This window comes from Psilocybe cubensis, chromosome 8 (assembly GCF_017499595.1).
Source record: "Psilocybe cubensis strain MGC-MH-2018 chromosome 8, whole genome shotgun sequence".
NCBI lineage: Eukaryota > Fungi > Basidiomycota > Agaricomycetes > Agaricales > Agrocybaceae > Psilocybe > Psilocybe cubensis.
The window spans coordinates 2,993,448-3,005,663 of NC_063006.1; the positions used below are offsets into that span (position 1 = coordinate 2,993,448).

Here is a 12,216-nt window from a genome sequence, read left to right on the forward strand (position 1 = left end):
ACATCATCCAAATCGTGTACATGAATGAGTAAAGATATCTCTTTAAATCTTTCGCGACCTAACAATATTGCACATGTAACTATTTACCTCTACAAGGTCAAACATCCCGAGTTCCTAGAGAAAGATTTGTGCCAATAGGGAACATGACTTATAGAAAGCATTAAAGAGCGTCAGAAGGACTCAGATGGTTCAAAAACTACCCTCATGAAAATCTTCCCTATACTCTCCGCATTCATAGGCTTTGCGTTTGCGTCTACTTTGGCGCAAGTCAATGCTGATGTATCTAGCCTTTCCGCGTTTGCTACAACCTACGATAATGACATTATAGCTCTTCCGGCGAGCTCTCCGTCGCCTAGCAGCCTTATGGTCAGGACATTGCATGGTACACAATTATATGTTATTTTAACGTACCAAATTATAATCAGCAAATTCATACCGACGCACAAGTCCTTACCATTTCTCTTGCTCAGCTAGCCTCAGATTTGAAGGTCAATTCCAGCTCTGTTCCAGCCCGAATTCGGTTGATATATTACAGCAGAGCCTTCCTTTACCCGTTAACGAAGACGATCTCATTTCATTGTTAATAACGATCTCAGACTCCTATATACCTCCTATAACGGACGCCTTATCAGAAATTTCTCTCAAGAAACAAGCCATTGCTAGCGCGTCCATCGCAGCATTTCCTTCGATCATATTAGATGATCTTTTGACACTAAACGCCAGTAACTCGAACCTTGAAACCACTTTTCTTACAACATTCCCTGGGGTGAGAAATAGCGGCATTGTCATGCAGCTCATAAAATTGTTGACCACTCTTAACAGATAAATTGTCACACCACGGTCGTTGACTCCGCATTTGCGAAGGCCATAGCTGTCTATAGCAACTAAAATTTGTACATCTACAAAATATATACGGGTCAATTGGGGTGTAGTATTTCGAAAATACAGATTCCCGCTTTGGTTGTAATGTTTTTCCTGGATGGGGTGGGGCATTATCTCCTGAAACTGACACGATACCTCGTGTGCGTCGGGAGAAGAATGATAGGCAGTTTTTTATAGCGCGATATCGAGTTTCTCTCACAAGTTCACGGTTCAACTGTCTCAAGTGGTGAATAAAAAGCGCATCATGATGAGATGTTTCAAGGACCTACGGGGTCTTTGTACCTGCATAGATATAATTAGTTGATAGAAACGCGATGTGTTTGATACACCATAGCGTCGACTATTGTGTCAGCCATCCATTCACAATCTTCAAGGCAGCGTGGCTATGAATATGCTAAACGGTTCTCATGCCCGAATATGCGGTATTATACAACACGGTTATGGGTATAGTTCCTTCTACATACTACAATGTCCGTCCATATGCAAGTTAAGCAACTTTATACGCCCTTCAGACCGATGACTTATCGTGCCAACGTCCAGATTGCATCTGGGAGATATCGGACCCCTCCAGCACAAAGCCCTCCGGTTTAGATTCGTTTAGTGTGTTGGAATGATTTGATGCATCAACAGTCGAAAGTGGTTTGATAAACTTCATACTGACGGACTCCGCTTCTTTGGTGTTCCCTGATAGAAGCTGTTTAGTGGTTTTATCAGTCCAGGCCTTTCCGTATGCAACTCTGTACGTGATAAGAAGTGGAGCAATGATCTGGGGTATTTTGATAGATATCAGTGTTAGCAATGGGAGTGATACAGTTTAAGCGACTTACCTGAACCTCTCCTAACATCTGAATAAACGTATTTTGAATGGGATGGTTAAGAGCGAAGGGGACTAAGAAACACAGTGAGAAGACAGAGTAGATTGCCGCAGATTCCACAAGCATTGCAGCAATGCTGGTATAATGCGACCCATGCCTTCCTCCCAACACCTTCACCATCCTTCTGCGGAAAACAAGCAGTCTCGCGCAGATAGCTATAGTCATGGTCATATTAAGAGCCAGTGACAACCAGAAGTATGGCGCAGTAAAGTTGATGCTCCCAGCTACCCAAGGTGAAGTGGCAGAAATCTGCGTTAGCCACAGTATTCCAGTGGCTATAACGATAAGGCATCAAAAAAGGACAAAATTGTGATGGGCGCTCATACGCACTAACGGATCCGAGGTATGCAATGGCTGGAATTCCCATGACCAGATAGGGGGAGAACCTACACCCTCTGTAGATGACCATACATCGATACACCTGTGGATACAGCCATGAAAATTGATTTCAGAACGACCTCTGCATTGAATACTCACAACCATCCCATCCGCAAACCAATTCGCCAAAACATACGCCACATTTGCTACTTCATCTACCGGAATGGAAAATTCAACTTCTTCAAAGGTGGCTGCAACGAAGCGGATCCGGTATCCTTTTCATCAGACTAAGCGAGTTTTAAAAATGCTGTACTGCGCACCTGGGCCTCCAGGGATGTTCCGATAGTCAATGAAGCTCAACTGCGTCATTTTCGAGCCTGAACCAATAATCAAAGTACCCAGGATGAATATAAGTGATATGTAGATTATCAGCGGAAGTTTGGACGCGAGATTCCTTTTGTTTGTCGTCCGTATGAGCTGTACGAAGGACATCATGAACAATGTGAAGACAATCCCGTAGGCGACTGCCGAAAGAATGATGCCAGCCAACCATGTCCGTTCATTCAAGATCGTGGCCGCATCCTCCTGAGGCCTCCAACTAGGATCCAACGACATCGAGCAGAGGGTTTATGAAGGAAAGAATGACAGGAAGGATTGTAGCCGACTGCGCCGCTCACAAACCGAACCTCGGTATATGAGGGTTTACATAGGCTTTGCTGTCGGTTCCTCGCTGGTTGCCTTGCTGGTTTGACGGGTGTCGGACAAAATCCAGTGACCAGGGAGTTTTGGGCTAATAATGGAAAAAAGGTCTAAATTTAACGGAAAGGAACGCACAGACACCGGTACATGTGAATCATGGGAGAAAGATTCTGAACGAATGTATTTCGGCTGTCATTCCATCCTCCATCACCCGACATTGTACCGTGGCCTAAAATATACTATTTCCCAGATCACATGCTAGCCTGTTACGCAGTAGTGCTATCGGTCTTTCACCTAATGTTGCCCATTAAAACTGACAAATTTATTAGTAGGGAATAGTACCTTTGAATGAGCCTTGAAGTTTTGTTCCGCTTCCGAATAGACTTGGGTCCAATCGAAGCAAAGAGTATTATAAGTCCTTGAAGCAGTCGCTGCCGAGTTCTTCGCATTCTCCAGACCGGTATTCAAATTGCACAGAAGACTTTGTCGCAGATAATTCATGCAATGTCGAGTGAGGGATGATATGGGTTGTGAGGCATCATTGAGGTATTCTTGACGAATGACGTCTAGACATTTCAGCTGGTGGAATAAGGTAACGGTATACTTCTCCTTCCCTATATGAACTAGATGTCCGCCAGAAGGTAGCAGACTTCGATACTCCTCTTCACTATCAGAAGAATTGATTCGATAATGTGTAGTCGACCCGATCAGCATCGCTACGGGCTCTCCTCGTTGTTTGAGAAGTGAGTGATCTAGAGTTGGATAATGAGCGCAATACACCTAGTCTTCCATGGGGAAGCAATACCAGAAGCCGAGGGCCAGGAATTCCAGTACGATGCTGTAAGTATCCGAAAAACGCTCAGGGAGATGGCCATTGGTATAAGGATTGTGGTGAGGGCGCTATGCCATGACCATTTCTTCGATACCGCCATCAATGCATAGGGAAGACATCACAAAGCACGCTTCAGACTTAAATATTAGCGAACAAAAAAGTCACAGGCTCTTGATTCTTTACTCGAAACTCCACCATGAAAACTCTGTCAACATTTCTAGCTGGAGTTGTCCTGCTCAACCTATCCTTAGTAGCTTGGAATTGTTCGAACATACTTATACGACAAAAGAAAGGTATAACAATATGACCTCCTTCAAATTATCAAAATTCATGAAGCGTCAATTTAGATTCTTACTCGTATATCGGAGAAGACTTTCCCTTCTTCCACCCATCCTTAACAAGGGAATATACCTCCTTGACGTATCAGGAGAGCATTCGGTTCGGTTACAACTCAGAAGACAAAACCGAAGCAGCGATATGGCGTTCTCTGACGAATCAGCCAGGAGGATTTGGAAGGGCTCACCTTGGGGATCAAAGAAGATCTTTTTTGTTCACGTTCTACCACCAGTTTCATTGCATTTCTCAGTTTCACAGAGCTCTACAAAATAGAGCAGACGAAATAGCGACGTCGGAACACGTTGATCATTGTCTTCAGTATCTGCGCCAAACGCTGCTCTGCTCGGCTACGAACACTTTAGAACGCGGCGACTTCATGAAGCGCAATTTTGATACGGATCGAGTTGGCCCCGAATCTGGATGCGTAAACTGGGAAACTATATTTGGAGAGATAGATAGGAGTTGGCAGGACTTTACACGATGGAGAGAATTATGGAACTGAGTCTATGAATAGATATCCTGTTTGGGTCGACACCGAGTAGTCCAGTGGTGAGAAAGTTCAAGCTCCGCAATCTCTACTATCTATTTCGGAGACCGGGTGATATTTCAGCTCACTCACGCCCATCCTGTTTGGCATTCCTCTGGCAACACATGCATCTTTGTCGGCTGTTTGATTTATCTCAGGACCATCAGCTCGGGTTCGAGGTTCCTTTGGAAGCAAAGGACTATTGAATGTAATTACTAGTGTCTGAGACCTTCATTGTCTGTCTCAGGGGGGTGCCGACGCTCGGTCATATGCAATTCCCCAATCTGAGCTTCATTAGTGCCTATTCTCAGAAAAGTAATAACCGAATTTTGCGGGATGAAGGTCTGGTTAAACTTTGTATCCTCTTTTGTTGAAGCTTCCCATCATTCCCTCACAGACTATGATGAGCGAGACAACAGGGTTTGTAGAGTTTGTAGTCTCAAACAAAGTATTCCAGACATGGTACAAGGTAGTTGGGGACCTTTCAAGCTCGAGACGACGGCCATTAGTCGTACTACATGGTGGCCCTGGCCTAACACATGACTATATGTTGTACGTGTCGATTGATGCTGTCATTCAAATACATTGTCACTAATTTTCATCTTAGGCCTCACCGCAAACTCTCAGAGGAAGGGTAATTCCAGTTAGTTATTGACCTCCAATATTTTGTCTTATTATTCCCAGTATACCTGTGGTTTTCTTCGACCAGCTTGGCAGTGGAAAATCGTCTCATTATCGCGAAGCTCCCATCGACTTCTGGAAACCTGAGCTATTTGCGGATCAGCTCGATGGTCTAGTTCAACATTTAAAAATTAGCGACAACTTTGATCTTTTGGGTCACTCCTGGGGAGGTATGTCGCCGTCGTCAGATACTTGGGATGGATGCAATAACTGCTGCAGGCTTTTTAGCTGCATATTATGCCGCCAATCGACCTCACAGTGGCTATCGCTCTTTAATTCTGGCAAATGCACCCGCATCAATCCATCTTCTTGAAAAGGGCCTCAACCTTCACCTTGACCAGTTTCCAAAAGAATTTGCAGATATGATGCGGAGACACGAATCAGAGAATACCACCAACTCTCCCGAATACTCCAAGGGGATATCACAGTTTGTATCAAAACATCTTTGTTCTCTGAGTCCCTGGCCGCAGGAGCTCAGAGATTCATTTGCTGCGAACGGGAAAGATCCAACCGTTTCTAATTCCATGTGAGTGTGAGTCTATGTCAGTCAGTGGGTAACATTAAGCGATATCAGGATGGGCCCGTATCAATTCAAGATAACTGGCACTCTGCGCCCGTACTCGACAATCGATCAGCTGGGTAACATCAAAGTCTCAACTCTGGTGATTCATTCTCCCTTGGACGAAGTACATCAAATTGCCATACAGCCATTTTTAAAGCATATCCAGCGTTGTGAACTACAAGAGCTACGTAATAGCACCCATCTACCCATGTTCGAGGAACCCGACAGGTAAATTTTCATTTACTCCGTCATGACCGCTGTAGCATCACACTGACCCTACCCGTACGTCAAGGTACTTCGCAACATTGTCATCTTTTCTTTCGAAGAACGCATAATTGTGGTACAATTAATCTAAAGAATGATAAGCAGGCCTTCGGTTGACCATGTGAGCCAAGTCTGTACACGTAGGGGGCGGTCCAAGGAGAGACCAGGAGAGACCCTGAGACGTTACAAAGTTGAATGCTGAACTATGAATATGCCTTAAAAATTGGAAATCAGACGCTAGTGTTACCAGGGAGGCAGAAAATTGAAAGCCATTGAGGACATACCGTGAGTTGGATCATCGTCTTCTTTATTTTGCCACCATTCCATAGAGCAGGAGTCGGACTCGAAGCCAACTTCGTCGGAACATTCAATTTCGAAAGTTAATACATCGTCCCATGCACAGTGAAAGGTTTCTTTCCAAGTTACAGGAACGCCAGGAGTAATTTTGACATTGGCAACGGTTGTAAGCTTCCGAGGAGAACTCGAGAAAGACAATGATTTAGTATCAATAGGTTGCCTTTGGTCTAAACGATGGATCGATACAAGGAAGGAGCCTCCAGCTGAAGCAGTCGTATTAGCCGGAATCATCAGTTTTAATTCACACTGTTCCATCCCGAAGTCAATCGCTCTAAATTGCACAATGGTAGATATCTAATGCAAAAAGGTAATCAGACGACATTAAACGAGCTGTAGACTGTGAAGAATGGTGATACCGATGGGGATATTGCTACCCTTCTGTCTTCAGGGGACACATATCCTGTATGTGACATATATCGCTTCGGGTCGTCATCGAAGACTTTCTTGGGATATTGAGCGTCTATTTGAGCGATGACCTCGGGATAATTGAGAAGTGTCCTAGGTTCTGGTGGAGACGGTCTTCGAAGCTTTTCCAAACCAATGAAAGGGGAAGGTCGCTTGAGATTGTTATACTGGCCTTTCCTGATTATTGGAATAGAGGTGGGCGATGTGAGGTATGAAGCATCCATTGTAACTAAACAATTGACGACTGTGCACAGGAGACACACAATCACAACCCACTGGGAACTCATGACGTTGGGCTGTGGTTCTGGTCTTCGGACGATTGTTTCTCCACAACTGTCGCATACGCATACATGCTGTTCGGATGCATCCTCTCGCGAGTGTAAGTCGGTACCAGATGGTAGTAGAGCTATTCTACTCTCTTCTGAAAGTGTCTTCTTCGACGGCCATAGTCGATGTAAAGGGTTTTTGAGCATAGATTTTTTGGCCGGAGAGCAATTTCAGGATGATTAAATGGCGAGACCGAGTTGTGCCGTCGATGCAGGCAGCAGAAGACCTTCTTGATAGATGACCACCGTGAGAAACACTTTGTTGATAATCAAATACTTGCTCAGGTCCCTGAGGTGCCTTGTTGCGTTGCCACAGTGGGAGCGAACCAAACATCCGTGACTAAACGATGCTGTACCCAGGATGCCAGAGAAAGTATCTATATCAAGGCGAAATCAAATGGAGCACATGCAGCGCGGTAAAAATGATGATTCCAGAGGTCTGCTTTCGTTGTCGGGCGGGTATAAGGGAATATATCCCGCCGCCTAAGCTTCACGCTGTCGTCAGTGGTCCGTTAAGGAATCAACAGATCACATGCCGATATAGTCCAGGTCTGTTCATTAACGGCTCAGTCGCCTTGCCACTCTCTTCCAGATACCGCGATACCCAAACTGTGGTAAAATCTTCGATAGCGAATCATGTCTGAGGAACACACAGGCAAGGTCGACTTCAAAGTTGGCTCTGATACTTTTCAGACATGGTACAAGATCTACGGCGACCTCAAGTCCTCGGCAAAACGCCCACTGGTGATACTTCACGGCGGACCAGGAATGACTCATCATTATATGCTGTACGTTTTTTTAATAAAACGTTGAACATATTGATTCGGACTCAGCACTATAAACTCTCTAACGCTACGTTCTCAACACCAGGCCCCATAAATCGCTCTATTTCAAAGCAGGGTTTGATAACATTATTCATGTAGTTATCATCAATGTTAACCCCGCTCAATCCATACAGAATCCCAGTCGTCTTTTATGATCAATTGGGCAATGGCGAATCCTCACATTGTAAAGGTGTATCTCCAGACTTCTGGACCCCCGAGCTGTTTATGGATGAATTGGATAACCTCCTAAAAGCGCTTAAAATAAACGACGATTTCGACCTGCTTGGACAGTCCTGGGGAGGTGAGTTGTATTCATATGTACATCGTGCCTTGTATACATGAGTCCTTGCATCTTAGGTATGCTTGCAGGACACTATGCCGCTGCACGCTCTCCCCCCGGACTGAAGAGGCTCATTATCGCCAACTCTCCTGCATCTATGGCGCTCACACAGGAGGGAACGGCCAAGTTGCTTGATAAGTTCCCTCCGGAGTTCGTGGCGATGGTTAGAAAACATGAGGCCGAAGGTACATGCGAATCCCCAGAATATCAGGCGGCCACGATGCAGTTTTATCAAAAGCACATTTGCACTTTGAACCCATGGCCAGAGGAACTTAATGCCTCCTTTGGCGCCGTCGCACAGAACCCGACGGTTTATTCCACCATGTTCGTCTCCCCGATTAAGGCGATAATTATCAATTAAATGCTAACGACGACGACAATCAGGGTCGGTCCTTCTGAGTTCAACGTCATTGGAAGCCTCAAGACCTGGTCGATTGTGGACATTCTACATAAGATAACCAACCAGACACTTCTGATATCGTCACCGGAGGATGAGATACAGGAATGTGCAGTCCTTCCGTTCTTCACGCAGATTCCCAAGGTCAAATGGGTGGAACTGCAAAACAGTACACATTTAGCCATGTTCGAGGAGCCAGAGAGGTGAGTTCCCAGCGTCGATGCCATTAATTTACTCTCATCTCCCATGGACAGATACATCGGTGTCATTTTGAACTTCTTGGAAAACACAAGCGCATGATTATGTACCTGGTGAATTAGAAGTACCTGTGAACATATTTAAATTGATTGAAGCTTGTGGAAAGATCTTGTAAAGTACAGAGAAATGCATGCTCTATTAGGTGGTGGAAACGAATCCGTAAGCTTCGGGTCTGTCTGGCTTCGTAGCAGCTGTATGGTTGCACCATAATTAGGGAGTTATCTCCTCGACACATGCATGTTGTATCATAAAAAAATTCTCTGACACCATAGGATTAAGGTGGCCTAGGTTATATTAGTCTACCTGAAAGCTCCGAGAGTGTCCCTGTTCTCACACATGGCATATCTTATAATTATACAGTCACATACCAGTAGGTCCGATCCTCATGATGATCTAGCGAAATGGATGTTCTAAAAATAGCGTTATTGTGTTTTGAAGGCTATGGACGTCCTTTATCTGTCACCGAGTCAGTTCTATTGAGTTTGCGAAAGGTCTCATTTCAAATAGCAATATATAATAATCCATTCAAAAATTTCATTGAAATTTCTTCGCGAAGACATCTTTTGACCATGATGTTAGGACGAGTTGCTCTTTTACTGTGTATGTGCTGGCTTGCACCCTTTTTGTTCGGTGAGCATCATCGTAATTTATCTGCATTGAGGGTCACTGAAATATTCGTGATAGCTCTTCCTCTGACGTCCCTTCCAGGTGGTACGATATGGCACGAAATGATAACTTTAGCCACTAATCTAATGCATCCCCAAGACCTTGGGTTTTCCAAAAGAAACGTTGGTACGTAAATATTGTGCTGCATATATACCTCTTTTTAAACCGATTTATGTTATTAAAGATTGCCCCTTTCCACGTGGCATCGAAGGGATAATTCACAGTTCAGATTGCGAGCCGACTGAGAATTGATGGGCATGGAGAGTAAGGTTACCAATGTCTGGCAGAGTATACTACTCTAGCTCATCAATATATTTTTAAGGTGTACAGTGGTCCTACCATTCCATGACGTTCAAGTTGGAATTAGAGGTTCATGCATTACTTAACGTTTTAATCAATCTATCGCACAAGACAACAACGTTGGCCAAATGTTACACAGTAAAATCTCTCACCCCTACGTCTCTCGGGCACCAGAGATAATATTCGGAGGTTTTGAAGCTTTACTCTGGGTTTCGAATGTCAAAAAGCGACAAAAGAATACACTTATCTAACTATATTTATTGTTCGAGAATGTGGACAATGGAAGGCCTAGCCGACCTGGACCAAAGCTATTTGTGGAAGCTTGTCCTTCCGAATGGCGAACCAACTAGACTTCACACAGAATAGAATTTACCAATCATAAAGTAGATAAGAAAGACCATTGATTCCACAACTACTACGCACAGAGATAAGATATATCTCGACATCAGTCCTTCTTAGCTAACTCGACACCAAGTCATGAAAATTACGTATCAATGATATCGAGGCTAGACAGCCGTAAACACGAAGCGCTGGCTGATATCTCCATTAGCACCAAAAATCTTAACCCATGCCTGTAGATGGAGTAAATCATCGGAATATGTAATAATTGGACGAGTTACCCACCCCTGGCTCTGCCGTCCACACTTCATCCGCGACTGGATTCTTGATCTACAAAACCATCAGCGACTGGTGTCGATGTAGAGAATTTACACTTACGATATATGTTCCTCCGCCTGCGCATTGAATTGCAAAGGCAACGGGGGATTCACCCCAGGAAGTGTAAGGCTGGAGAACACCCTGAGGAGACAGTAAGAATCAATTAACCAAGAGGAGAATATAAGCTACGTACCCCAAAGACAAGTGTAAGTACCGGTGCGTTGTCGGCAGCATTGGTGATATAATACGCAGATTGCGGCGCGGGGGTGATAGACCACTATACCACGAAACATTCAACGATTAAACAAGTCACATTAATACATACAACACTTACAACACCCGACAGTCCTACGGGTTCCTCCTCCAGATTGGTTATCGCAGGAGGAGAGTGTGAACGGTGAAAGGGACGTAATTTCCACCCCGTCTCGGCCAGCGAAATTGTATATTGTCCTGGAGTAAGTACGGCACACTAGGAATGTAAGTGAGTATGATGAGGTCATGTTTGCTAATAATATAACATAATTACCCCTTGACCACTTTCCAAAGGTGATGCCGCGGTGATGAGGGACTGTATAGCCACAAGCGCAGGGAGGTAGAGTGCGTTAAAGCGCATTGTTAGCGAGTTTGAGGGATTTTCACTAATCGAGACTTGTTTGCAATGACTCGTAGAGTGCATGGCAACCCTTAATATACTTCGTATTCAAGGCACTGCGAAATCATGTACGCTAGTCCTACCACGATGGCTACTCCAGAGATGGCTACTCCGCAAAGGCTTAGTACAAGAAGGTTGGGCTTCTGCTGGGAAAGAATAGACATAAAGATGTTGAGTACACTTCGCCAAGATGTTTTACGATGCATAGTGGATGGTCTCCGTGTATTATGATCGTCGGTATTGAGGCGGGTCATAAAACGCCATCAAAGAATAAAGCCATTGTCGCGACAGTGTTGATCATTTAGTAACACGAGACCGGTACGCATCTGTATTGACTTTATCTGCAAGTCAATTGATGAGGGCTCGGCACGCCGATGTCTGGATTTTTCGTCACTCCGAGTCCCATAGGCGGAAGAGAAAATAGCAAAGCGTTGATGAAGAGAGCATTTCAGATCGCAAGGAAAGTTGGTGAGGATAAGCAGGGGTGAAAAATAGCTCGTCAAATGGATGCGTGGGAATGCAACGACCTAGCCTCGCGGAGTCGCGATTGGTCATTTTAACAACTCCTTCTTAATTGAAACTCCGACATATGCCGAGATCTGTTGATTGCCGGTGGGATACAATGAGCCGATATGCCGCTCGTTCCCTGGTTTTTCATGGCATTGAGGTTTCATTTCACCAATTCCTTGCCTCCATACATCACAGCACGCATCACCGGCTGCACCAGATGGCGCCAACTTCAATTGGGTTCAACGCATCTACAATTTCAGGGTGGCCACATCACGCCCGACAACTTTCCAGCACCAGTCGAATCAACGCTGATGGATGCAACGCGAAGCACGTACCATGTCGCAGTCCAACCTCGTATCGGCCTCCGGTGTCAACAAGTTAGCAATGCGCTCGAGGAGGTATGCGCCTAAAATGAGGGAAGACGAGGTGGAGGCGGGGCAGCTGAAGAAGGGTTAAGGTTGAAACTATTAGCAACATCAAAATGGGTGGGGAAGTCATTGGGGACTTCAGGCATGTAACCCAATTCTGGCACGCCTACCTGCAGTGATC

The 12,216-nt window shown here is 44.9% G+C and overlaps 7 protein-coding genes across 7 annotated transcripts; 3 read left to right on the forward strand and 4 right to left on the reverse strand.

Annotated features, from left to right (window-relative positions):
* Positions 1 to 204: 204 nt before the first annotated feature.
* Positions 205 to 525, forward strand: JR316_0009400 (uncharacterized protein; the record flags this gene model as incomplete). Its single annotated transcript, XM_047895103.1, has 2 exons — positions 205 to 382; positions 500 to 525. 2 exons carry the CDS (start codon positions 205 to 207, stop codon positions 523 to 525), a joined length of 204 nt encoding a protein of 67 aa, XP_047746562.1.
* Positions 526 to 1,390: 865 nt separating this feature from the next.
* On the reverse strand, positions 1,391 to 2,690 carry JR316_0009401 (uncharacterized protein; the record flags this gene model as incomplete). Its single annotated transcript, XM_047895104.1, has 5 exons — positions 1,391 to 1,648; positions 1,710 to 2,032; positions 2,088 to 2,178; positions 2,235 to 2,326; positions 2,396 to 2,690. 5 exons carry the CDS (start codon positions 2,688 to 2,690, stop codon positions 1,391 to 1,393), a joined length of 1,059 nt encoding a protein of 352 aa, XP_047746563.1.
* Positions 2,691 to 2,981: 291 nt separating this feature from the next.
* On the reverse strand, positions 2,982 to 3,488 carry JR316_0009402 (uncharacterized protein; the record flags this gene model as incomplete). Its single annotated transcript, XM_047895105.1, has 2 exons — positions 2,982 to 3,032; positions 3,117 to 3,488. The coding sequence occupies 2 exons, from the start codon at positions 3,486 to 3,488 to the stop codon at positions 2,982 to 2,984; spliced, it is 423 nt and encodes a 140-aa protein (XP_047746564.1).
* A 1,380-nt stretch (positions 3,489 to 4,868) lies between these two features.
* On the forward strand, positions 4,869 to 6,046 carry JR316_0009403 (L-amino acid amidase; the record flags this gene model as incomplete). Its single annotated transcript, XM_047895106.1, has 6 exons — positions 4,869 to 5,020; positions 5,076 to 5,102; positions 5,153 to 5,319; positions 5,369 to 5,675; positions 5,724 to 5,939; positions 6,004 to 6,046. The coding sequence occupies 6 exons, from the start codon at positions 4,869 to 4,871 to the stop codon at positions 6,044 to 6,046; spliced, it is 912 nt and encodes a 303-aa protein (XP_047746565.1).
* Positions 6,047 to 6,218: 172 nt separating this feature from the next.
* Positions 6,219 to 6,961, reverse strand: JR316_0009404 (uncharacterized protein; the record flags this gene model as incomplete). The annotated part of the gene is made up of 2 exons (XM_047895107.1): positions 6,219 to 6,626; positions 6,689 to 6,961. 2 exons carry the CDS (start codon positions 6,959 to 6,961, stop codon positions 6,219 to 6,221), a joined length of 681 nt encoding a protein of 226 aa, XP_047746566.1.
* A 738-nt stretch (positions 6,962 to 7,699) lies between these two features.
* On the forward strand, positions 7,700 to 8,924 carry JR316_0009405 (L-amino acid amidase; the record flags this gene model as incomplete). Its single annotated transcript, XM_047895108.1, has 6 exons — positions 7,700 to 7,851; positions 7,934 to 7,963; positions 8,022 to 8,188; positions 8,245 to 8,551; positions 8,612 to 8,827; positions 8,879 to 8,924. 6 exons carry the CDS (start codon positions 7,700 to 7,702, stop codon positions 8,922 to 8,924), a joined length of 918 nt encoding a protein of 305 aa, XP_047746567.1.
* Positions 8,925 to 10,354: 1,430 nt separating this feature from the next.
* JR316_0009406 (uncharacterized protein) lies at positions 10,355 to 11,118 on the reverse strand (the record flags this gene model as incomplete). The annotated part of the gene is made up of 6 exons (XM_047895109.1): positions 10,355 to 10,420; positions 10,473 to 10,517; positions 10,566 to 10,646; positions 10,699 to 10,782; positions 10,840 to 10,974; positions 11,032 to 11,118. The coding sequence occupies 6 exons, from the start codon at positions 11,116 to 11,118 to the stop codon at positions 10,355 to 10,357; spliced, it is 498 nt and encodes a 165-aa protein (XP_047746568.1).
* Between the last annotated feature and the right edge of the window lie 1,098 nt (positions 11,119 to 12,216).